This window comes from Giraffa tippelskirchi, chromosome 9 (assembly GCF_054371585.1).
Source record: "Giraffa tippelskirchi isolate mGirTip1 chromosome 9, T2T-mGirTip1v1.2.pri, whole genome shotgun sequence".
Classification (NCBI taxonomy): Eukaryota; Metazoa; Chordata; class Mammalia; order Artiodactyla; family Giraffidae; genus Giraffa; species Giraffa tippelskirchi.
This window is the reverse complement of record NC_137283.1, coordinates 47477498-47501569: the sequence shown is the minus strand read 5'-3', so window position 1 is coordinate 47501569 and position 24072 is coordinate 47477498. Positions and strand designations below refer to the sequence as shown.

At 42.5% G+C, this 24072-nt stretch overlaps 2 protein-coding genes across 48 annotated transcripts in view; one reads left to right on the top strand and one right to left on the bottom strand.

The window, feature by feature from the left end:
• The window catches only part of DCAF1 (DDB1 and CUL4 associated factor 1), a 98757-nt gene extending 75661 nt beyond the window's left edge, over nucleotides 1-23096 (bottom strand). For 13 of the 47 annotated variants that reach the window (XR_014064059.1, XR_014064063.1, XR_014064070.1 and 10 more), the window contains exons 1-4: nucleotides 23026-23096; nucleotides 18596-18693; nucleotides 9524-9641; nucleotides 2011-2087 (exon numbers count right to left, since the gene is read on the bottom strand). Coding sequence is in view for 26 of the 47 variants with exons in the window: in XM_081525214.1 (XP_081381340.1) it covers nucleotides 2011-2087; nucleotides 9524-9633 (187 nt within the window). In the remaining 21 variants the exon portion in view is untranslated. The other 34 variants (XR_014064058.1, XR_014064061.1, XR_014064062.1 and 31 more) reach the window with 15 other exon arrangements.
• RAD54L2 (RAD54 like 2) overlaps nucleotides 17690-24072 on the top strand; it is a 115275-nt gene continuing 108892 nt past the window's right edge. The window contains exons 1-4 of the mRNA XM_081525241.1: nucleotides 17690-17882; nucleotides 18971-19088; nucleotides 21024-21111; nucleotides 22366-22460. The gene's annotated coding sequence lies outside the window, so the exon portion shown is untranslated. The remainder of the gene's footprint in view (nucleotides 17883-18970; nucleotides 19089-21023; nucleotides 21112-22365; nucleotides 22461-24072) is intronic.

Below are 24072 nucleotides of genomic sequence, written 5' to 3'. Positions count from 1 at the left end.
ACTCAGACCTCTGGAAAGGAACCAGGGTGGTTGTAAGTATCATTAAAAGGCCAGCAAAAATTAATAGAAATGAAGAAAAGATTCTCTTGATGAACTAGATCTCATAAGAACCATTCTTTAAAATTAAAAATGACAATAAAAAACTTCAAACACTGCTTTCTAACCTTCCCATCTCCCAGTATACTGTCTACACATCAAGGCCAAATTAAACAAACAAGCACAAGACCCAGACCAGCGTCACTCAGAGTATACAAGGTCTATGGAAGAATCATAAAGGATCCTAAGAGAATGAAAACGCCTGACCTCCCAAAGAGAAAAAGGAAGGAAGCATAGCTTCTCTTGATGGGTGGCCTGAAGAAAACAGGCTCCAAGTCCAGTCTCTCAACTATAATGCCAACAGCAGCAGCAGTATGTCCTCAAACCTGTAACAACAGGCCAGGTTTGAGAGGGGAGTCCCACCAAGCAATCACCAATGCTCAAGATAAAGTAAACTTGGTCATCTTAACTTCTGAGCTCCTAGAAAAAGCAAGGAGGCCAGGAACCTAGGATTTACTCAATACACAGCCTAAAAATGAAAGAATTCACTAATCACTGGGGAAATTATTGGTTTGCTTTTAAAACAGGTATCATCTATTTTATTTAATTTTCCTTTCAGAGTGGCCAGTTTAGTCAAAGGATCCAGTTTCGGATAAGATATAAGTTGCTGATAAAAAGTTTTTACCAAGCTATAATCAGTACCCCAAAGTAATTCACAAAACAGAAGTTAGAGAATGGCATCAGAAAAACAAATGTGGACCTCAGATTACCTAACTTTCTCTGTTTATAAATGATGAAACTAAGACCCTTATTTTTTTTTTAAAGAAATTCTGCCTAGTGAAAAATATGTTTTAATATAAGAGACAAGGAGGAAATAGATTGTCTTTAAATTTCTACTGAAGAAAGGCATTCTTCTCTCCATTCTTCCTTGTTACCGTTTCATCCTTTCCAAGGCAATGTCACTAAGCATGATTATCTCTTTTAATTCTTTTCACAATCCCATGAATTAACTTAATTTCTTTTCACTTTCCCACTTTTTTTGCTCTTACTGCCTTACTGAAGATGTGAGTTCAATAAGCAAATAGTTCTCAAAGTCACAAGTGGGTATGTCTAGGACAAGAGCAGCAGGTAGCATCACATAATAACCAGACACTCAATCTGAAATGCCTAGCTTACTTACATTTGGGAATAAAAGTCTAAGAAACATAAGTATAACACTGGTACATTCAGGTGGATATACAATGTTCTTATTTTTACTAACTTCCACTCATTCTCACTGTCTCTCGGGATACAAGATCTGTCTCTTCTCTCCAAGAAGAACTGCTTCTGGTTTTATAAAGAGAAAATTTATATGCAGCGTGGACCCACACGACTTAAGCTGTGCCTGCTGGTATCTACCTTCAAACATAAAACGGCAGTCTCAAGTCCTATATAGTTCTGTATTGTAGCAAATTCCATGCCAAAGCAGGCTGGGTTTTCATGGCTCACTGACCCAAAAGAAAACCACGTTAACCTGAGGTAGCATATTTTAGCTACTGGAACCTTAAAGTAGACATCAACAAGTCCATTTATTATTCAGGGTTCCAAGTATCAATTTCACAACTAAAAGGCATTAAATGCATTCTCAACCACATTTCCCCATTAGTAAAAGGATAATTATTGTTGTTAGAAAGATGAAGGCACACAGAGTATAGCATCTTTTGGTTCAAAAAGTCAAAGAGAGAGAACATTTTTTCTTTTTAAATCTTTGTAATCATTTCAAGTAATAAGATATATCTATATAATCTAATTCCTTTAAGTACTTGATAAATATTAAAAATATTTCCATTTTTCCAGGAACTTATTTTTCCTTGCTGCCCCCACCTTGAGCAATATTTTAAGAAATTCTATTTCAACTGAAAAATAGTCCTTATAGTAAGCAGTTTTCTTTTGTAAGAAAATTAAGAGCCAGGATTAAGAAAACACAGATCTCACCAGGATGTCGATCATCAAATGGGTCTGGATCTCCCTTACGATATTCTTCAGTTTCTTTTTCAATCAATTCAGACATCCTAATACAAAGGGAAGAAAAGGTCAATGCTAGACAAGCATACAAAAAAAATGCACCACCACCTACAACAGTCAATGCAACAGTCAAGGTACAAAATAAAAGCAAAAAATTAGAAAGAGGGTGTTGTTCTGACAAACATAAAGATCTAACCAACCATCTCATAAAACAACTTCCACTCCCAAATTCATTCTTCTCTCCAATTCTCCTGTCTCAAAAAATAGCACTACTATCCCCTCAGAAGCCAAAACCCAGGAGACATCCTTAAATCCTTCCTTTTTCTCCCCTTCCCCATTGCAATAATTCTTATTAGCTCTACCTACAAAATATCTCCTGACTTCAATCATTTATTTAAGTCTTGACCAGACATGTCCAGACCATACTGTTTTGGACTCTCTACTCTCAAAACAGTAGACTCCAGACCTCTTCTACTGTTTTTGACTTTGTTCAAATTACTTACCCTCTCTGTGCCTAACCTGTAATATGAGGATAACAGTGCCTATCTTAGAGTTCCCCTGAGGTTTAAGTTAATATATTTGTACTCTGCTTAGAACAGAGCTTGACATGAGAGCTACTTAGGTGTTGCTCCTATGAAAACTGGGAATCAAAAACAAATGGGGGGGTTCATGAGGGAGGGGACATATGTATACTTATGGCTGATTCATGCGGATATATGGCAGAAACCAACACAATATTGTAAAGCAATTATCCTCCAATTAAAAATAAACAAATTAGGAAAAAAAAAAAGAACAAACAGGGGCTCCCTCAATGGCTCAGTGGTAAAGGGTTCACCTGCGAATGCAGGAGACATGGGTTCATCCCTGATCCAGGAAGAACCCACAGGTCCCAGAAGACTCGGAGCAACTATTAGTCCATGCACCACAATTACTGAGCCTGGGAGCAGCAACTACTGAGCCCATGCTCCCTAGAGCTGATGCAACCCAAGAGAAGCTCACACGCCACTGCAATGAAGACCTAGCACAGCCAAAAATAAATAAATAAAATTATTATTAAAAAAAAAAAGAAAACCAGTGAATCTAAGGCAGATACTGATGTGATACAGCAAGAAGTAGTTCTGGAGGCAGTTCTCAAGTTCTATAACTTGATCTAGGTGATGATTTTACAAGTAAAGACTCCATCAGAGCATTATACAACACACAGTCATCGCTTGGTATCTGTAAGGAATTGGTTCCAGGACCTCCCAGGAACACTAAAATCCTGTCAAGTCCTTTACATAAAAATGGCATAGTACAGTTGCCCTCCACATTCACAGATTCAAGCAACCATGGGTCAACTATAAATTACCACACTGGCCAAAATGTTCATTCAGGTTTTTATGTACCCTCTTACAGAAAATACTGTAGGAAATAACCAGTGAACTAACACACTCACAATTTGGAGGATGGTAGGCATTCTGCCCCTTTCTAAAACATACTTTTAATTCACCCTACTGCATCTTTAAATTCTCAGTCTAACCTTGAAGATATTATTTATGATCTTGCTCCATGTAATTTTAGCTTCCATTCCTACCTTATATACTCACCCTGCACTCTGGTGGAGCCCATTTCCTCCCTGCCACAGAAACATGCCCAGTTCATTCTCCCCTAGATAGATACCTTTTTCAGTCACATTTTCACTTTTCCTAGAAAACCTTGTCTTCTTTTCTTTTCATCAATATATATTCTACCAACTTTCAAGTCCCCGTTCCAAGGAACCTTTACCACATCCTATATTGGAAAGCCCGCCCACTGGATTTGGAGTTAAAACCCAGTACCCTAACCTTAGCTTTCTACTGCCTGGCTATACAGGCAGTCTTTTTCAAGTAGCTCAGAGGATGGCTATCTTTTAACAATGTGGCTCTCAGTGATCCTTTTAGTAACAAATGAAGAGGCTGTCCTTATAAACAAAAGGTCCTCAAACACTTGAGTGAATAGAAGAAACAGGCTTATTCAAATTCTTTCCATTTTTCTAACCCCCAGAATATTCACAAACCATCTGCCTGATCTAGCACTTCATTACATACTATTCTGTACCACTACCCACTTTTTTTAGATCCATTTAGTTGCCTCCCAAATAGTTATCTCCTTGAAGATAGGGTTCCTCTAGTTTGGGCTTTGCACTGCTGAATACCATAGTATAATGACAAAGTTCAGGGTAAAACATGATAAATTATATGAAATAATCCTGAAAATAAAGTTACTTGTTTTTGGCCTCACCACACAGCATGCAGGATCTTAGATCCCCAACAAGGGACTGAATCTGGGCCCTTGGCAGTGGAAGTGCCAAGTCCTAACTACTGGATCACCAGGGAATTCCCAAAAATAAAACATTAAAAAACACATTTTTTGAGCAATTTAGTGAGTCTACCAAGAACAGTACCATTTATAACTCTCTCCTCCTTTCAAAATTCAGTTCAGTCGCTCAGTCGTGTCCAACTCTTTGCAACCCCATGAATCGCAGTATGCCAGGCCTCCCTGTCCATCACCAACTCCCAGAGTTTACCCAAACCCATGTCCATCGAGTTGGTGATGCCATCCAACCATCTCATCCTCTGTCGTCCCCTTCTCCTCCTGCCCCCAATCCTTCCCAGCATTAGGGTCTTTTCCAATCAGTCAACTCTTCACATGAGGTGGCCAAAGTATTAGAGTTTCAGCTTAAACATCAGTCCTTCCAATGAACACCCAGGACTGATCTCCTTTAGGATAGTCTGGTTGGATCTCCTTCCAGTCCAAGGGACTCAAGAGTCTTCTCCAACACCACAGTTCAAAAGCATCAATTCTGTGGCGCTCAGCTTTCTTCATCGTCCAACTCTCACATCCATACATGACCACTGGAAAAACCATAGTATTGACTAGACGGACCTTTGTTGGCAAAGTAATGTCTCTGCTTTTAAATATGCTACCTAGGTTGGTCATAACCTTCCTTCCAAGGAGTAAGCATCTTTTAATTTCACGGTTGCAATCACCATCAGCAGTGATTTTGGAGCCCCCAAAAATAAAGTCTGACACTGTTTCCCCATCTATTTCCCATGAAGTGATGGAACCAGATGCCATGATCTTAGTTTTCTGAATGTTGAGCTTTAAGCCAACTTTTTCACTCTCCTCTTTCACTTTCATCAAGAGGCTCTTTAGTTCTTCTTCACTTTCTGCCATAAGGGTGGTGCCATCTGCATATATGAGGTTGTTGATATTTCTCCCGGCAATCTTGATTCCAGCTGGTGTTTCTTCCAGTCCAGCGTTTCTCATGATGTACCCTGCATATAAGTTAAATAAGCAGGGTGACAATATACAGCCTTGACGTACTCCTTTTCCTATTTGGAACCAGTCTGTTGTTCCATGTCCACTTCTAACTGTTGCTTCCTGACCTGTATACAGGTTTCTCAAGAGACAGGTCAGATGGTCTGGTATTCCCATCTCTTGAAGAATTTTCCACAGTTTATTGTGATCCACACAGTCAAAGGCTTTGGCATTGTCAATAAAGCAGAAATAGATGTTTTTCTGGAACTCTCCTGCTTTTTCGATGACCCAGCGGATGTTGGCAATTTGATCTCTGGTTCCTCTGCCTTTTCTAAAATCAGCTTGAACATCTGGAAGTTCACAGTTCACGTACTGCTGAAGCCTGGCTTGGAGAATTTTGAGCATTACTTTACTAGCATGTGAAATGAGTGCAATTGTGTGGTAGTTTGAGCATTCTTTGGCATTGCCTTTCTTTGGGATTGGAACGAAAACTGACCTTCTCCAGTCCTGTGGTCACTGCTGAGTTTTCCAAATTTGCTGACATATCGAGTGCAGCACTTTCATAGCATCATCTTTCAGGATTTGAAATAGCTCAACTGGAATGCCATCACCTCCACTAGCTTTGTTCGTAGTGATGCTTTCTAAGGCCCACTTGACTTCACATTCCAGGATGTCTGGCTCTAGGTGAGTGATCACACCATCGTGATTATCTGGGTCGTGAAGATCTCTTTTGTACAGTTCTTCTGCGTATTCTTGCCACCACTTCTTAATATCTTCTGCTTCTGTTAGGTCCCTACCATTTCTGTCCTTTATCAAGCCCATCTTTGCATGAAATGTTCCCTTGGTATCTCTAATTTTCTTGAAGAGATCTCTAGTCTTTCCCATTCTGTTGTTTTCCTCTATTTCTTTGCATTGATTGCTGAGGAAGGCTTTCTTATCTCTCCTTGCTATTCTTTGGAACTCTGCATTCAGATGGGAATATCTTTCCTTTTCTCCTTTGTTTTTCGCTTCTCTTCTTTTCCCAGCTATTTGTAAGGGCTCCTCAGACAGCCATTTTGCTTTTTTGCATTTCTTTTCCATGGGGATGGTCTTGATCCCTGTCTCCTGTACAATGTCACGAACCTCTGCCCATAGTTCATCAGGCACAATGTCTATCAGATCTAGTCCCTTAAATCTATTTGTCACTTCCACTGTATAATCATAAGGGATTTGATTTAGGTCATACCTGAATGGTCTAGTGGTTTTCCCTACTTTCTTCAATTTAAGTCTGAATTTGGCAATAAGGAGTTCATGATCTGAGTCACAGTCTGCTCCTGGTCTTGTTTTTGCTGACTGTATAGAGCTTATCCATCTTTGGCTGCAAAGAATATAATCAATCTGATTTTGGTGTTGACCATCTGGTGATGTCCATGTGTAGAGTCTTCTCTTGTGTTGTTGGAAGAGGGTGTCTGCTATGATCAGTGTTCTCTTGGCAAAACTCTATCAGCCTTTGCCCTGCTTCATTCTGTACTCCAAGGCCAAATTTGCCTGTTACACCAGGTGTTTCCTGACTTCCTACTTTTGCATTCCAGTCCCCTATAATGAAAAGGACATCTTTTTTGGGTGTTAGTTCTAAAAGGTCTTGTAGGTCTTCAAAGAACCTTTCAAGTTCAGCTTCTTCAGCGTTACTGGTCGGGGCATAGACTTGGATTACCGTGATGCCTTGGAAACGAACAGAGATCATTCTGTCGTTCTTGAGAGTGCATCCAAGTACTGCCTTTCGGACTCTTTTGTTGACCATGATGGGTACTCCATTTCTTCTAAGGGATTCCTGCCCACAGCAGTAGATATAATGGTCATTTGTGTTCAATTCACCCATTCCAGTCCATCTTAGTTCGCTGATTCCTAGAATGTCGACGTTCACTCTTGCCATCTCCTTTCAAAATTACATCAATCAATAATCCACATGTTAAATGCACAATATTTAACATTCTTTCATTCATATGGCTACATTTCAAGTAGCTTGTGATTAGTAGTCCTTAATCTCCAATGCCTCTACAAATGAAAATCCACTTTCCACCAGTCAGCAAAAATCCTTTCCCTAAAATAAAAAACTGTACTTTAACATGTTTCGCATCTATCAAGAGCAGTTATGAACAAAGCATTTATCCCTGTTTAACTTTTCATAAGATCATAGTTCTCTTTATCCCTAGAGAATAGATCGTTCCATAAACAAAAATTTTTTTCTCTGTTATAACAAAGATTAGATATTAAACAGCCTATTGTTTCAAAGGCTTCCTGTTAAGAAAAATCACGGGCATCCCTTCCTAGTCTTTATTTTTCACTCTCTCTCCTCCTTAACACAGTCATTCAATAAAATTACGTACCACACAGTTCATTATGTACCAGGCAAAGGGCAAGTCACTGTCTGAAGAGACACGAGGAGACACCAATAAAAATGAGAAGTACTTGCCTTCAGAAAACTTACAGTTTTAGTAAGGAGACACATGTAAAATGATAATTACAGTACAAGTGGTAATTAAAATGAGGGAAAGACTTTTTAATCGAAATATAGTTGATTTACAATTATATTTATATAATATAAATTATATTACAAATATAAATATATTTATACAAATATAAATTTACAAATTTATTATTACAAATATAAATATATTTATACAAATATAATATAAATTATATTACAAATATAAATATCAATTATATTTACAATTTACAGTTAATTATCACTGTACAGCAAAGTGATTCAGTTATACATATTTATACATATATTTCATTTTTAAATATCCTTTCCCATTATAGTTTATCATATGATATTGAATATAATTCTCTGTGCTATAGCAGGACCTTTTTGTTATCTATTCTATACGTAAAAGACTAGATTTGGTAAACCCAACCTCCCATTCCACCCCTCCCCCAACTCCCTCCCCTCCCCTCCCCTCAGCAACCACCAGTCTGTTTTTCTATGTCCATGATTCCATTTCTGCTTCACAGACAGGTTCATTTGGGTCATATTGTGTCATATTTTAGATTTCACATATAAGTGGTATCATATGGTATTTACAGACATGATTCTTGAACTGCTTCCTGAAAGGACTAGAGCTTGCCAGGCAGATATATCAAAGAAAGGCTTTTCAGGCCAAAGAAACAGCAAGTATAAAGGCAAACAGACACTGGAAAATATGGTCCTATTCCTCACTGAAAAAGAACAACACTATGAGGCAGAAAAAGGAAGCAGGGGCCAAATCATAAACAGCATCATAAGCCACTCTAAAAAGTTTACATTTCATTTTGTAGGAATAGGGAGCCAGAAAAGAATTACGAGTTGAGGTATGACAATCAGATTTGTGTGTGAAAAAGATAAATCTTTCAGCAAAGAGGATGTTGTATTAGAAGAGGGTAAACTGGAGACAGGGATAGTGCATGCTGCCTAATTGATAAGTCAGCCAAGATATGATCAATACGTACTGAAGAGAGGGAAGGGGAAGAAGAGGAAGCAGAAACCCTCGGGGCTTGGTGACTAGGTTGTGCTAGGAAAGGAATACACTAGGGAGAATGGTTTTCAGTTTTTAGTTTAAAACCATTTGCACCAAGGCAGGGAGTACAAAAGTACATGCTGTGAATGAAGATGGAGGCAGGATGATAAGAAGAAGCTCTATTTTGGACACAGTGTGTTTCAAGTGTCTGTGGAACAACCAGGAAAGGATGTATACACAAGCAGCTGAGAAATGGGTCTGAAATTTTTATAAAGAGGAGCCTGAGGTAGAAAAAGAGACTGAGAATAATTTTTTTAAATCATGGACAGAGGTGAAACTATTTACGTAAAATACCTAGTGTGAAGAGAAGAGAACCACCAACAAAACTCTGGAGCTAAAACACTGGCAGAAGAAGAACCTAGGAAAGAAGATGACAACAAAAGGGCCTGAGAGGAAAAGGAAGCAATTTTAAAAGCTTCAAGATGTAGAGACATAAAGACTAGCTTTGACGGAAAAAAAATGTATTTAGAATTCACAAAGTGATAATGTTCTGTACTATTCTCCAATGTTTCTTTTTTGGCCACGTTGCATAGCTTGCAGGATCTCAGTTCACCAACTAAGTGCTGAACCTGTGCCCCTGGCAGTGAAAGCCCTGAATAATAACCACTGGACCACCTGGAAATTCCCAAATTTCCTTAAAAAAAAAAAAAACACTTAATTGGTCATACCTGGTAAGGATGGGTACCATGTCCTGCCCACTGCCATGTTCCTTTTCCCACTGCTCCAGCAGGGTAGTGAGCTCAGCTTTGGAGTCCACATGTACCGCTACTGTAGTCATGGCTTGACCTAGGGAAGAAGCAAAACACAAATACACAAATGAACACAGGCAAATAAACCTGACATACTTCCTACAAAAAGGAAAGTGAGAAGGGAGAGAAAAAAAGGATGAACAAACAAGGAAAATAAAAGTATGGGAAATTTAACCCTTGAATAATTTTATTTGTGGTACAGTGCAAAATCTGGGACTGGGGACCTGGATACTCATAAAGGTCTGACGAACAAGTCTTTTCACCTCTCTCAAGCTGTTTGCTAGACTTTGGGAACTGGATCAAAATCACGATTTTTAACCTTTCCATGAGCAGGAATTCCTGAGAATCAGGCAAAACCTGCGGTTTCTTTCTCCTCTCAGAAACACACATACATTTTTCCCCTGCTTTTCAGAAGTCCACTTTATGCCATATCATTTTTACGGCATCACCAGCTCAATGGACATGAGTTTGAGCAAACTCCGGAAGATAGTGAAGAACAGGGAAGCCTGGCGTGCTGCAGTTCATGGAGTCTCAGAGAGTAAAACACTGCTTAGCAACTGAACAATTTTTATGAAAGACCTACATTAGTATCTGTTTTTGCTAACCCAAAGAAATCTGAAGAGGATTTTTGCTTTTGAAAAGCAAAAACAGCATTGTGTTGGTTTCGCAGCAAGCCATTCTCACTGATGCAACCCCAAGCAGAGAAAGGTGTCACCAAGCTCCTTTCATACGAGCTACATTCAGCAATAAGCTACTATAGCTCTGAACTGCACCTATGAGCATCTGGGCTTTATCTCAATTTTTGTGCATCCATTAGCAAGACGTGTCCTAAGGCAACTGCTTCACTTTATGTCATTTGAGTTCATGAAAGGTCTCAGAGGGACACTCTACAACCTTTACCTGCACATTATTATGTACAATAATCCCAAATCTAGATCTGAGGTCCAAACCTGGGAATCCCAAATCTAGATCTGAGGTCCAAACCTGTGAGGCTGCTTTTTTTTTTTTTTTAAAGATACAAAATATAGCAAATACCCCCAGAAAGATTGTGTTCTTGTAAGTCTTCAGGGGAAAGTTCTATGAAAGATAAGCAACACATTTCTGTTAATTCTTAACAAAAGATCAAGAAATGAAGTGGTTATCATTACCAATATGAAAGCTGGGAAGGAATATTATAAACTAATTTGTTCTTCAGGCTTCCTAATCTATCTCACAGCTCCTGGAAGGAGGATAACAGGCTGGAGAAAGGCAGAAAAAGTTGCTGAGCTGAGTGATGAGCCCAGGGGTGCAGGACAGGGAGGTGAGACAGGCTCTGGAGGAACCATATGAGACATTGACTCGGAGAAGAGAGGTTTACAAGGAACTCCAGAAGGGATAAATGAGACCCAAATGTTCAGACAGTTTACTTCTCTTGCCAAAGCAGTCTTAGGATCAAAATGTCAAATCCTGACATGCAAATGTGTATTTTCACAGACATAGCAACCATTCTATAAAAGACTTTGTTCAAAAAAAAAAAATCACTAGCTCATCTAGGATTATTTATTCATTCTTCTAAAGGCATCTAACGTAAGACCAAAAGAAATACATTTACCATCAACTCTCTAAATTTCAGGCTTCCCTCATAGCTCAGTCGGTAAAGAATCTGCCTGCAATGCAGGAGACCGGGGTTTGATTCCTGGGTCGGGAAGATCCCCTGGAGAAGGAAATGGCAACCCACTCCAGTATTCTTGCCTGGAGAATCCCATGGACAGAGGAGCCTGGCAGGCTATAGTCTATGGGGTTGCAAGAGTCGGACACAACTTAGAGACTAAACCACTACCACCACTCTAAATTTAAACATTTATCTTTTAATCAAATTGAGGCAATTCTAATAGGAGACAGTGATTCATGTCACCTGAGCTACCCCTAATCCAAAGCAGAATATTTTCAAAACAAAGTTAAAATGCTTCTTTTCTACAAAGAATCCACGTTTTCAGTTTTCTAGCCAAAGTCACAAGAGAAATACTGCAAATGTGACCAAATAATATGGACTTGTGACTTCAACTTGAGAAGACCCAAGGTGTATTTTTGACTGCAACCTAACTATAAATGCATTTCTAAAAATAAATTTACTTAGAATAGTTATGAAAGTGAAAGTCGCACAGTGGTGTCCGACTCTTTGCGACCCCATGGACTGTAGCCTGGCAGGCTCCCTGCCCATGGAATTCTCCAGGCACCAATACTGGGATGGGTCGCCGTTCCCTTCTCCAGGGGATCTTCCCAACCCAGGGATCGAACCCAGGTCTCCCACACTGCAGGTGGATTCTTTACCATCTGAACAACCAGGAAAGCCCAGAATAATTACAGGTTTATTTTTTTTTAAGTTGTGAAGACAGTACAGAGAATTCCCATATACCCGTCACTCAATTCAGGTTCCCCTAATGTTATCTTACAGTGACGTGATGTCAAAATTAAGAAACTGAAAATCACTACATTACTTTAACTAAACTCCAGATCTGACTCACATTTCACCAGCTTTTCCATTCACATTCTTTTTCTGTTTCAAGATCTCATCCAGGATACATTACTTTTGGTTGTCATGTCTCCCTAATGTCCTCTTGTCTGTGACAGTTTTTGAATCTTGACCTTGACAATCTGGAGGAGTATCAGCCAAGGGGTAGAATGGGGCGATGGTTTTATCAATGTTTCCCCCAATTTTATCAATGTTTCCCTTGGTAAAATTTTATGCTGAGGTAAGAGATCTAAAGACTGGGTAAAGTAGTTACATATGGTAACAACAAAGTTTAATCTCTTACAACACATCCTAAAAGTGCATGAGAAACGGCTTTACTGGTACATTCTACCAAACACTTTAAAGAATTAAGATTACTCCTCAAATTATTCCAAAAAATTGAAGAGGAGGCAGACTTCCTAATGCAGTACCTAAAGCCAATACTACCCTGATACCAAAGACAGATAATGGTATCACTAGGAATCTACAGACCGATATGTTTTATGAAAATAGATGTAAAAATCCTTAATGAAATACTAAAAATATGAAAACAGCAGGACATTAGAGGATGAGATACCATGACCAAGCGGGATTTAGCCCAGGAATACAATGGTGGTTTGACATATGCAAATCAATTAAAGTAACACAATACATTAACAGAATGAAGGCGGGGGGATGATCCTGTGATTGATATAGAAGAAGCATCTGACAAAATCCAACACCCTTTTGTGAAAAACACCCGCTAAACCAGGAACAGAACTTCCTCAATAGGGCACGGTAAAGAGCATTAATTACAAAAACGCACAGCTGACATGGGCTTCCCAGGTGGCTCAGTGAGTAAAGAATCCACCTGCAATGCAAGAAACACAAGTTTGATCCCTGGGTCGGGAAGATCCCCTGGAGGAGGGCACGGAAAGACACTCCAGTATTCCTGCCTGGAGAATCCCATGGACAGAGGAGTCTGGAGGGCTACAGGGTCCATAAGGTGGCAAAGAGTCAGACACGACTGAAGCAACTAACAGCTAACACATACTCAGTGGTGAGAAGACTGAAAGCTTTCCCCCAAAAATCAGAAACAAAACAAAGATGTTTGTTTTCACAACTTAAGCGCAGTGCTGAAGTTCTAGCCAGAGGAATTAAGACAAAAAAATTAAAAAGCATCCAAGTTGGAAAGGACGAAGTAAAATTATCTTTATTGACAGATGACATGACCCAATATACAGTAAATCCTAAAGAACTGACAAATAAATACTACTGGAATTAATAAACTAGTTAGCAAAGTTATAGAATACAACATTAACACAAAAATTACTTGTATTGCTGCACACTAGCAACAAATAATCAAATATGAAATTAACAAAACAATTTCACTCAAAATAGCACTAAAAAGAATAAAATGCTAAGGAATCAATTTAAGCCAAAAAGGCAAACAACTTCCTCAAAGAACATTACAAAACATTGCTAGAAAAAGTAAAATTTTAAAAGACCTAAATAAATGGAAAGACATCCTGTAGTCAGGGATTAGAACACTTAATATTGTGAAGATGGCAATATTCTCCAAAATGGGCAATTGTCAACACAACCCTACAAAAACTAATGATCTTCTTTGCATTAGAGCAAGTATCAATTCTAAAATTTATGTGTAACTGCAAGTAATCCTAAATGACCAAAACGATCTTGAAAAAGACAGAGAATTCACACATCTGACTTCAAAACTACTATGTAAAATAATCAAAATACTGTGATACAGGCATAAGGAAAGACATATATACCACTGCAATGGAACTAAGAGTCCAGAAATAAAATTTCACGTTTATGTTCAACTGATATTCAACAAGTAGGCCAAAGCCAGTCAGCAGCCAAAGAATTTGTTGAAAGACCATTACTAGAAAGACTAATGGTCTTTCAACAAATTGTGCTGAGACAACTGAATATTCACGTACTAAGGAACGAAGCTGGATCCTTGCTTCACATCACATACAAAAATTATCTCAAAATGGATCAAAGACTTCAATATAAGGGTTGAAACCACAAAACTCTTAGAGGTAAACACAGGGGTAAATCTTCATGACCTTGAAATTGGCAAGAGATGTTCATCTGACATCAAAAGAATAAGCAACAAAGGGATAGATAAATTGGACTTCAACATTTAAAACTTTTGTGCCAAATACATTATCAAGAAAGTGAAAAGACAACTCATAGAGTGGAAGAAAATATTTGCAAATCAGAGCTGATAAGGATCAAGTATTCATAATATATAGGAACGCCTACAACTCAACAACAACAAAGAAACCTGATTCAAAAACAGGCAAAGAAGTAGCCAAAGTAGCTCAGGTGGGAGAGCATCAGACTGAAAAATGGGCAAAGGACTTGAACAGGCATTTCTCCAGTGAAGATGTACAAGTAGCCAATAAGCACATGAAAAAAATGTTCAACATCGTTAGCCATTAGGAAAATAAAAATCAAAACTACAATAAGATACCAATCATACCTACTAGGATGATCAAAACCAAAAAATTGTAAAAGTAGCACTAGCAAGGATATGGATAAACCATAATGAACGCTGCTGATAGGAATGTAAAACAATACAGCAGCTATAGAAAACAGTTTGGTGGCTCCTCAAAAAATTTATAAGAAAAAGTTAAACACAGAATTACCGTGACCCAGCAGTTCCACTTCAAGGAATATAAACAGAAGAAAACAGATATTCAAACACTTGTACACAAATGTTCAAAGCATACTCACAATATTCAAAAGATGAAAACAACCCCAAAGTTTCATCAACAGATGAATGGATAAACAAAATGTGGCTATATTCATACTATGCAGTTATTATTCAGCCATGGAAAGGAATGAAGTAGTGAGACATGTTACAGCTGTGGATGAACCTTGACAACAATAGGCCAGCAAAAAAACTCCAATAGAAAAGGTCACATATTCTATGATTCTATTTCTATGAAACATTCAGAATAGGTAAATCCATATACAGAAAGCTGCTAAATGGTTGCCAGGAGCTTGGGGGAGGGAGAAGTAGGGAGTAACTGCTTAACGGATATAGGGTTTCCTTGGGAGGTGATGAAAATTTCTTGGAACTAAAGGAGGTGATGGTTGCACAACACTACTAATCTACTAAATGATTAATGGTTAATTTAAGGTATACGAATTTTACCATTTTTTTTTAATGGGGGGGAAGGTCCAAGAGGGAATGCCTCTTGGATAACTTAAGCACTCAGCCTAGTAGGGCTTATAAAAGCAAAGTTTAAAGGACATAATATCTCTAATGAAGGTCAACTCAAGTGCATTAAAATAGTAAAATTTTAGAGTTCAATTTAAAAAACACACACGGACTTCTAGTATCATTTTCAAAAGTTCAAATTAACTATGCCCAAATATAACTATAACTTTGGGAAAAATCACTTGCCTAGAGAAAATATAAACTTAAAATAAACTAAGATACTAATATCAATGAAAATTCATTTTACTCTCTAAGAAAGACTATTAACAAAATGCAAAAGATGTAGCCATCTTGTTATGGACAAGACAGTGAAGGTACATTACTCATTCCATGTTCCAAAGTGAGTTCTTCAAGTGGTATGCAGAATTTATGGCCAGTCTAATAATGATACAATAGTTACCAGTCACTGAATATTAGTATGAGATAGATACCTATTATCCTGAAATTTTACAGCCATATTGTCCTTATTTTACAGATGAAGAAAGGGGCTTAGAGAGCTCACCAAGGCCATTCAACTGGTACTTGGTAGAAAAGGGGTTCACGTATTCAAATCCCAACTCTGCCAACATAACTGTGAGATCTTGGTCAAGTTATTTAACTTCTCCAAACCTCAATTTCCTTATCTGTAAAAGGGAAACGGCTGTTGTGAGAGTTAAACAATAATCCTGTCCATAAAATGGAATAATATAAAGCTCTACAAAAAGTACGTAGAAGGAATTTACTGGCGGTCCAGTGGTTAGGACTCAGGCACTAACTACCAGGGCCCTGCGTTCAATCCCTGGTTAGGGAACTAAGATCTCTCAAGCCGCACAACAAGGACAAAAAGTAGAAAATCCTTTATCCCAAAGGATGCCTGCCGAAGTATTTAGGGGTGCTGCACCTGCAACTTATTTTCAAATGGTTCCACAAACTACATACCACATCTACAATGCAAAATAATAACAACTGTTGACTCTAGATGGATAAACAAATATTCATTTTACTATTTTCTCAACTTTTTAATACACTTGAATTTTTTTCTAGTTAAAAAGCAGAAGAAAACTAAGAAGCATTTCCTTTCCTATATGGACCAACTCTCAGTACACTGTCAAATGATAAAAGCAAAGTGTGTGTGTGTTTGTCTGTCTGTCCCTGGAAGAATACGTAAGAAACAGAAAATATTACTTTTTGGCAGGTAACTGACTTTCTGAAGGATAAAGATAGAAGAAAGATTTTTCACTATATCACTATCCTAACTCTACCACTGTCCCACTATTTTGTTACCTTTTGTAACTTTTGAATTAAACCATAAAATTTGTCTTTTTGTAATACACAGTACTGTATAGCCTATTAGCTTAAAAACTATTCCAAAGCCTAAAAAAAGTTCACGGTAAGGACAGATCCCATAAGGTTACAATTCTGGAACAAATACTTGTACGCAATCTTCCTTATTTAAAACACACACACACACACACACTGGGGAAAAAAACAAATTTGGAGGTTCAAGTAAAATTTACCTAATAATTAGTATGACATGTGAGATCCTGTATAGCAGTAGTCTATTACTGTCCATAACCATGGCAGAAGCAACATAAATAATTTGGGAAGAAACCAACTTATCTCAATCACTTCAAACTAACAAGTGGTTCATTCTACCAGACTCCTCCTCTATTAAGTCTCACTACTGTACAACAGAATAGTAAAACACTGTGCTCAACAACTAAGATATTTTGAGCATAAAAGGATTTCCTTTATAGTTCCCAAATTCTGTATCTATTTCCTTTATATTAAAAAACATATTACCACTCAAAAATGGATAACTGCAATTTACAAAACCCAAATTTTGACAGCATCAAGCAGAAAAACAGCAAATTCCTAAAGAGTCTAATTGTACAAGCTTACATAAACCTTTTAAGGTTTAATGAGACAAGAAAATTACAGAACATTGCCAATGAACCTCACTCCGCACATTAACAAAGCGTTTAGAACAAGAAGATGCTACTAATAATTAAAACACGTAGACTAATTTAAAGGCTTCATTGAAAAGACAAGAGTAAGGAAAAACTGAGACCAACGTTGTCATCTGGGACTCAAAAAGAACCTCTACAAACAGCCCAAACTACTTCCTCAACAAAAACGATACCGAGCGCTAACAGTGCAATAAGAGGAAGTGAGACGCAAACTAAGAAGAGAGAATTAAGCAAATGAGTGACACCCAGTTAAAAACAACTATAAACCCTCGATAACAGGATCCCAGGAAGGTTGGCGGGCGCTCCAACGTTTGGCTCTAATCTGCAGAACCTCACACCTCCCCTTCCGCCCCTCCCCTCCACCAGGGGGGTGGGAGGAGTCCCGGGAGAGCCCCGCCCCACCTCGCCCGAAAGAGAGCCGGGTGGGTGCAAGGGGGAGGTGGCACGAGGCCGAGGGAGGAGAGAGCCCGCCCAGGTGACTGGAGCTAGAAGCGGAGACACAGAATGGGAAGGGGGACGCCGTAGGGCAAGGAAGATGGAGACCACCCCCCCACACCCTCCTCCCCGCACAGAACGAAGATTAGGAGAACTGGGAAGTAAAAGGTGATGAGCTGAATGAGAGGCGCCCCTCCACCAGGCAGGGGTGGGCACACCCTTGCCCCCCACTCCGGGCGGAAGAGTTACTCTTGGGAAGCTTCTTTTGCGGACTGGAGGAAGAACGTGGAAGCCCCGCCCCCCGAGCCCAAAACCTGGAGGAGTAAAAGTCCAGTCAGGCCCTGGACCAAGCCTCCAGGGAGGCCCGGCCCGCCCCCTCCCAGCCGGCGGCCCAGGCAGGTGCCGCCCCTCCCCCAGCCCGGCGCCTCCTCTCCCGCTCGCCGACCACGCGCCTTGTCTCCTCGCGCCCCTCTCAAAGACCCGTCCCCCTTCTTTCCCCACTCACCTTCCCGGGCGGCTCCGCCGCTCCCCCCTGACCCCGCCAGCGGCCACAGTTCACTCACACCGCCTCAGGTCCCGCACTCACTCTCCCTCACTCACACACAGCGCGACCACGGCTCCGGAGCGGCCCACATATTATGCGTCACTCGCGTGCTACGTGCCCTGCGCGCGCGCGCCCGCGCGCTCCTCCCGACTTGGCGCGAGGACTGCCGGCAGGAGGCGGGAGGAGAACACCAGGGCGAGCCCCGGCGCCGCCTGGGAAATGAAGTTCCGCCCCTAGGGGCGGGACCCTCCGAGTCGTGGTTGGCGCGTGGGCATTTTGCCCCGCGCGTTGACTTCTGGGATCTGTAGTTTTAGTATAAACACGAACTGCTACGTACTTATTGGCTGCTCAGGAAGACGGAAGCGAAAACCGAGGCTCGATCCTCCCAGGCCAACACCAGAACTGCTGGATACCTTCTCAGTACCTTATTCGGCCCTGTGTGACATGGAGAAGTCTTTTAGTCCCCCATTTGCTCCATTGGACTTAGAACATACCAGGATCTAAGAAAATATTTCCCAAAGCGTGTGAGAAATCATGGCACTCATTAAACAAAAGGCTTTGGTTTTTGTCTTTCTGTTCAAGACGTAGCCTGTAGAATCAATAAAAATTTATCTTAGGTATTATATGTGAAGCAGAGAAAAGGAAAGAATCAAAAGGAAATAGATTAAGGCAGAACTGACTTTGGATGTCATCTAATTTCTTTATTTTGCAGCTGGGAAAAGTGAGACGGAGAGAGTGAGTGACTTGACTAACATCACATAACCAATTAGCAACAGAACCAGAACGACTCCTGACTCTGACTCGGGGATCCTTTTTTGGAGACGTGAAAGGTAAGCTCCACAGCTGAGCATACTCTCTCCCTAACGAGATCCTACCCAGCCTTTATTCCTAGGAGTCCTGAGCAAGTTCCTATGCATTTTTATGGCGTCCTCACAGCAATTCCACATGGGAAACCTGGGACACAGCAAGCTTGCTCCCATGCTCAGGTTCCATTAGTAAGAAGCTAGCCAGCGCCTGGATGCTGGGTCTCTTAGTTCTGTTGCTCACAGGACCCCATTACCCGCCTTTAAGAAGAGATCTCCCTCCTTCACTTAGGTAACTTTAAACTGATGTTCAGGCACAAAATTCTAGAATGCTGGGTGGCAGCACGCCGACATGTCACCTCTCTGCAATGCCACACAGCTCTGTTCTCTGTGCCTCTGGGATTTTGCCTATCTCAATAATAGCCACTAGCATTTCGTTTGACTTCATAGCTCTGAGCCAAGTGTTTTACCCAAACTTTTTCATATAACCCTCACTACTGCCCCCCCCCAGGGTAGGTACAATTCGCCACCTCCACAGAGGAGAAATCTGAGCCCAGATTGGTTCCCCACGGAATGGGGCCCGGGTTTGTGGGTGCAGAGGCTGGACCAATAACTTTCCTACATCCGTCCTCGAGCACTCCTTCAGCTGACTTTCCTGCTGTGATTCCGTGGACCATGAACCCAAAATGCATGAGCACGGAGCGTTCAAGCCTCAGATACCCTCCCTCTATCCATGATCCAGCCAGTGCGGTGCTGCTTCCCCAGTAACTAGGGTCCTGAAAGGCAGACCTCTTGTGGGAACCCAGGTTCCCAGTTCCTCTATTTCTGTCACAGCCTCAACCTGCCACCAGATGGCGCTGCTCATCTTCAGAAAATCAGCCGGGGGCGCTGGGTAAATGATGGAAGTAAAGGGGTATATCCCAGACGGCCTTTGGAGAAGCCAGGGCCCAGGGGGCTGCGGAAGCAGAACAGGAGCTATACAGAGCCTGTCTAGCAACTGCTCCCTCCATAATCTTTCTGTAATACTTGCAGCCCTCCTACCTCTGCCAAAAGCTCCCCACGTACGTAGCCCCACACCTGCAGGCACTCCTAGACTCCCCTGGGCTGCACAGACATTTCATGCACACTCAATGACACATTTCGTAGGTCAAGCACACATGCCAGAGACTCAAGCACTTCCGCACACAGGCACCAATCCTCACAACCAGCCTTTTCACAATTAAGTACATGCGAACACAAAGCTACAAATAATTGGGCCCACACTCTCAGCTTGGCCTGGCACATTACGCCTGAGTCATTGGAAAAAGAGATTCCTTGGCCTCTTTGGAAGAACATTTCTGGACTCTGTCTCCCTCTACTCTGCCTGTGCCCATCTCCTGCTGTGGTACACCTCAAAAAGAAGCATCCAAAGGGCAAGAAGTCATGCTTGCAGGGCTGCCCAGTGGCAGAGGGAGGGCAAGAGCAGCTCAGCACCAAGTGCCACAGACTTAGATATGCTCCATCCGGCCTTCATCCCCACACATGCCCATGCACTGGGCTAGAAAAAAATTGATAACACCAAGTCCTCTGCACTTTGGTATTCTCTTTCCCTTGTCTCCCCTATCCCACCTCCCCTTCTCTCCCATCACATGCTTCCGTGTTCACTGGACCCAGGTGCTCCATCACCCATTCCCACCCTGGTGCCATCACAACTCTTGTGCCTCCTCCTCTCCCCCACATCTCTTCCCACTCTGCTGTTGGTTGAACAAGACTACTTCAAGTGTCCAGGAGTAACAGGTCCAAGCTCCAGGGACCCCAACCTGGGCCAAAAGGGAATTCTAATCATTCCCTGGGTGCCTTCCCACTTCCTGGGAGCCCCCTACAGCCCTCTAGAAAGATGGAACACTGCCCTCACTGCAAAGGTGGTGTGCAAAGCAAGCACCTCTGCATGACTGCATCCAAGTCCACTAATTCCGTTCACAGAGTGAGAAACCACCAAGGCTGCACCTCATCCAGTGGTCGCAGACACTGCAGTCTCCAGAAGTCAGCCCCCCGCCCCCACCGGAGTCAGGTGAGCAATGAAACAGCAACCCCCCCTCAGCCCTGCCCTAACTCCCCTGTAACCAGGGCCCCAGCCAGATGAGGAGCTCCCTGCAATATTTAAGACAGACTTATCTATTTTTAGTTCTTCTTTATCTGAAATTAAAATGGAACTGGACATGCTATATTTGATCTAGCAACTCCACCTCAGAACCACTGCTCAGCCCACAGACCACCCCCAGGACTCCCCTTGGTGATCCCGCGGGGCTCGCTTAAATCATCTGCAAAACAGTTAGGAACAGCTGCCTCCCAGTGGGTCTCGCTAAAGGTTAGACGGGCCGGGCCGTCAAGGCTGCCTTATCCAAAAGCTCATCTGGATGATATCAGGTTCAAAGTCCTCTGTCGTCTGGAGCCCTGTCACTGACGGTCACAGATAAGAAAAATTTCTTTTCCTCTTTGTTGGGAAGTTAGCAGAAGGAGATAGGTCATCAGCTGAGTCTAGCTTTGGAGGTCCACAGCCCCGCTTTGCCCGGCTGTGGGACCTTGACCTTCACCTCTCAAGCTTCAGTTTCTCCAGCTGGAGAATGGGAATAGTGCCTCCTTCCAGCCTTGCTATGAGGACTAAGTGTGATCGCGCCTATGAAGTGCTCAGCTTGGGGCCTGGCACACAGGAAGTGCTAGCTAAGTGGTGGCTATTTCTATCGTGATTTTTCTTGGCCTCTGGCTGTTCCTGCTGCCGTCCTGCAGGACCACATCAGCCCTGGCTGATTTCTGTTTGGTCCCGGTATTACTGCCTGCTGGAAGAACTCAAGCTTTTCTCATGAAAATGAGAACTGAGCTCCTTTCCAGAAAAATCCTAAGGCACATTTTCACACGCACTGGGAAGCAGTGGAGTAACCATCCTTAGGGATCATCTGTCCACTCTCTGGCCCAGCACAGAACTCTTGAGTGGGTCAGAGGGTGGATTTAAGAGGATCAGCTCCTAGGCCTCCTCATGCCTGAAAAGGCTGCCATCGATCAAGGGTGAGGATGGTCAAGGCCATGTTGCCCTCCCCAAACCAGCTTGTTGACCCTGCCTCCCTGCTGAGATGAAGCCTGCACCTGGAATCCTGCCCAGGGCACACTTACTCCTTTCCCTGGACTCCTCTGGCTGGATGGTGATGTCACAATCAAAGTAGAGGCCACAGGGATGGCCAGAGATTATGTCTCCTGGCCACCCTCACAATAGACCTGCCCAACACAGACAGGGGCTGGAGCATGCAAAGGCCCAAACTCTGCCCTCCAGGTGTTCCCAGGACCTGTCAGATCCCTGAGCCTGGCTGCCCGTCACCATCCTTGCTGACTCCTGGGGCCCTGCTCTTCCCAGAGGCGGCGCTCCAGGTAAGAGTTCAAGGTTGGCGAACAGGTACGGGGGAGGTAGGGAGAAAGCAGCCCTGGCCTCTTTTGCCTTAGGTTTCTAGAATTGTAAATCCTTCGGAAAAGAAACAACAGTGAAGTCAGCATTGAGGAGAGACGCTGTTGCTCTCTTGACAATGCCTGTTTGTAGCTATGAGACTTTCTACAGGATTCAGGACTCTCTGGCCTTCAAGTATCACTTGAACGTACTCTGGGGACTGCTCGGGGAGACCCTGATGAAGACTCAGGTCAGATAAAGCTTCCCACTCCATCAGTTCCTTCACTGGGAGGGGATGCTGGGAGCAGAATGACTTTGTTTGATGAGCGGAAGCTGGTCTGACCCCCAATTCAGAGGTCAGAGACCCACCACCACCTGGAGTAATCACCAACTGCCCCACCCCCAGACTCAGCGGCGATGAGCCTGGACCCCAAAGAGATACTGACAGATGCAGGCAGGAGCTCAGTTAGACCTGGGAGCCGAAGCCATCAAGGTATGTGGTGGTGGGGTGGGGGGGTGCTTCCAAGTGCAGAGGATGTCCTGGGCTCTTACCATGAGGCACTTCCTCTTCATTCCCTCAGAGGTAGGGGGTGTTTCTCCATGAAAAGTCACATGATGTTCCTGGGGGGAGCCCCTCGGCCCACCTCCTGCTTCACCAGCCCAGACTTGTCACAGGGGGCCTTTGGTGAAGTCACAAAGCTGGCTGCCTCCTGCCAGGACCAGATACCAGGACAGCCAGGGACTACTGGACATGACTTGGGGGGATGGAAGTCTTCATTCAGAAATGGCGTTTGGACTCTTGACAGGGGTCTGGAGGGGCTCAGGTTGTAGGGAATGAGGGACTCTCTTGGAGACCCAGGGAAGAAGGCAGTGTCTCAGATCCTGGTCATTGCCAGGAAGTGAGAACAGCTGGGGCTGTTTGGCTGTGGGTTTATCCCTCAAGGGCCAGGGGTAATGGGGAAGGAGTGTTGGCCACAACTGAGTACATACAGAGGTCCTGATCACTGATGTTCTGGGAGTTTTGTGACAAAGAGAGGTGAGACCTCTGTCTGAACTGGGGGCCATATCTTCCCCTTGGCACAATCCATCCATGATCATCTGCTTATTGATTCCACCTGCTTCTTGGGCATGCGCACGCGACCAGATTCTGCCGTGTTAATAAGCAGCCTTGATGGCCTTGGGGCACCTTCACCTGTGGGACTGCTCAGAGGTAGAAGACTGTCAGAAGAAATCCAAGTCCCCAGTGTTCACTCTCTCCAGAGTGTTGACATTCCCGCCACCAGAGGAGCCAACTCCGGGGAGGAAACGGGAGAGAGGAGAAAGCCTCACTCCAAAAGTATGGGAAGTCAGCCACTATTGTCAAAGGTCATGGTGGGTACGGGGAGGGTGGAGGGAGCCACTTGCCAGGAGCCTTGTTCTAAAAACTGATGAATGAAGTCTTTTTCCATGAAGTGAATGATTCCTGTGCCTAGCCCTATAACTGAGTCCCTGGGACTGAGAGGCTGCAGCACCCAGTGGAGACGACAGGTCCTGTCCTCAAGGGCCCACAGTCTAGGAGCTGAGTGACTGAGCCCGGCTGCCCCCCTTACAGAGAAGGCC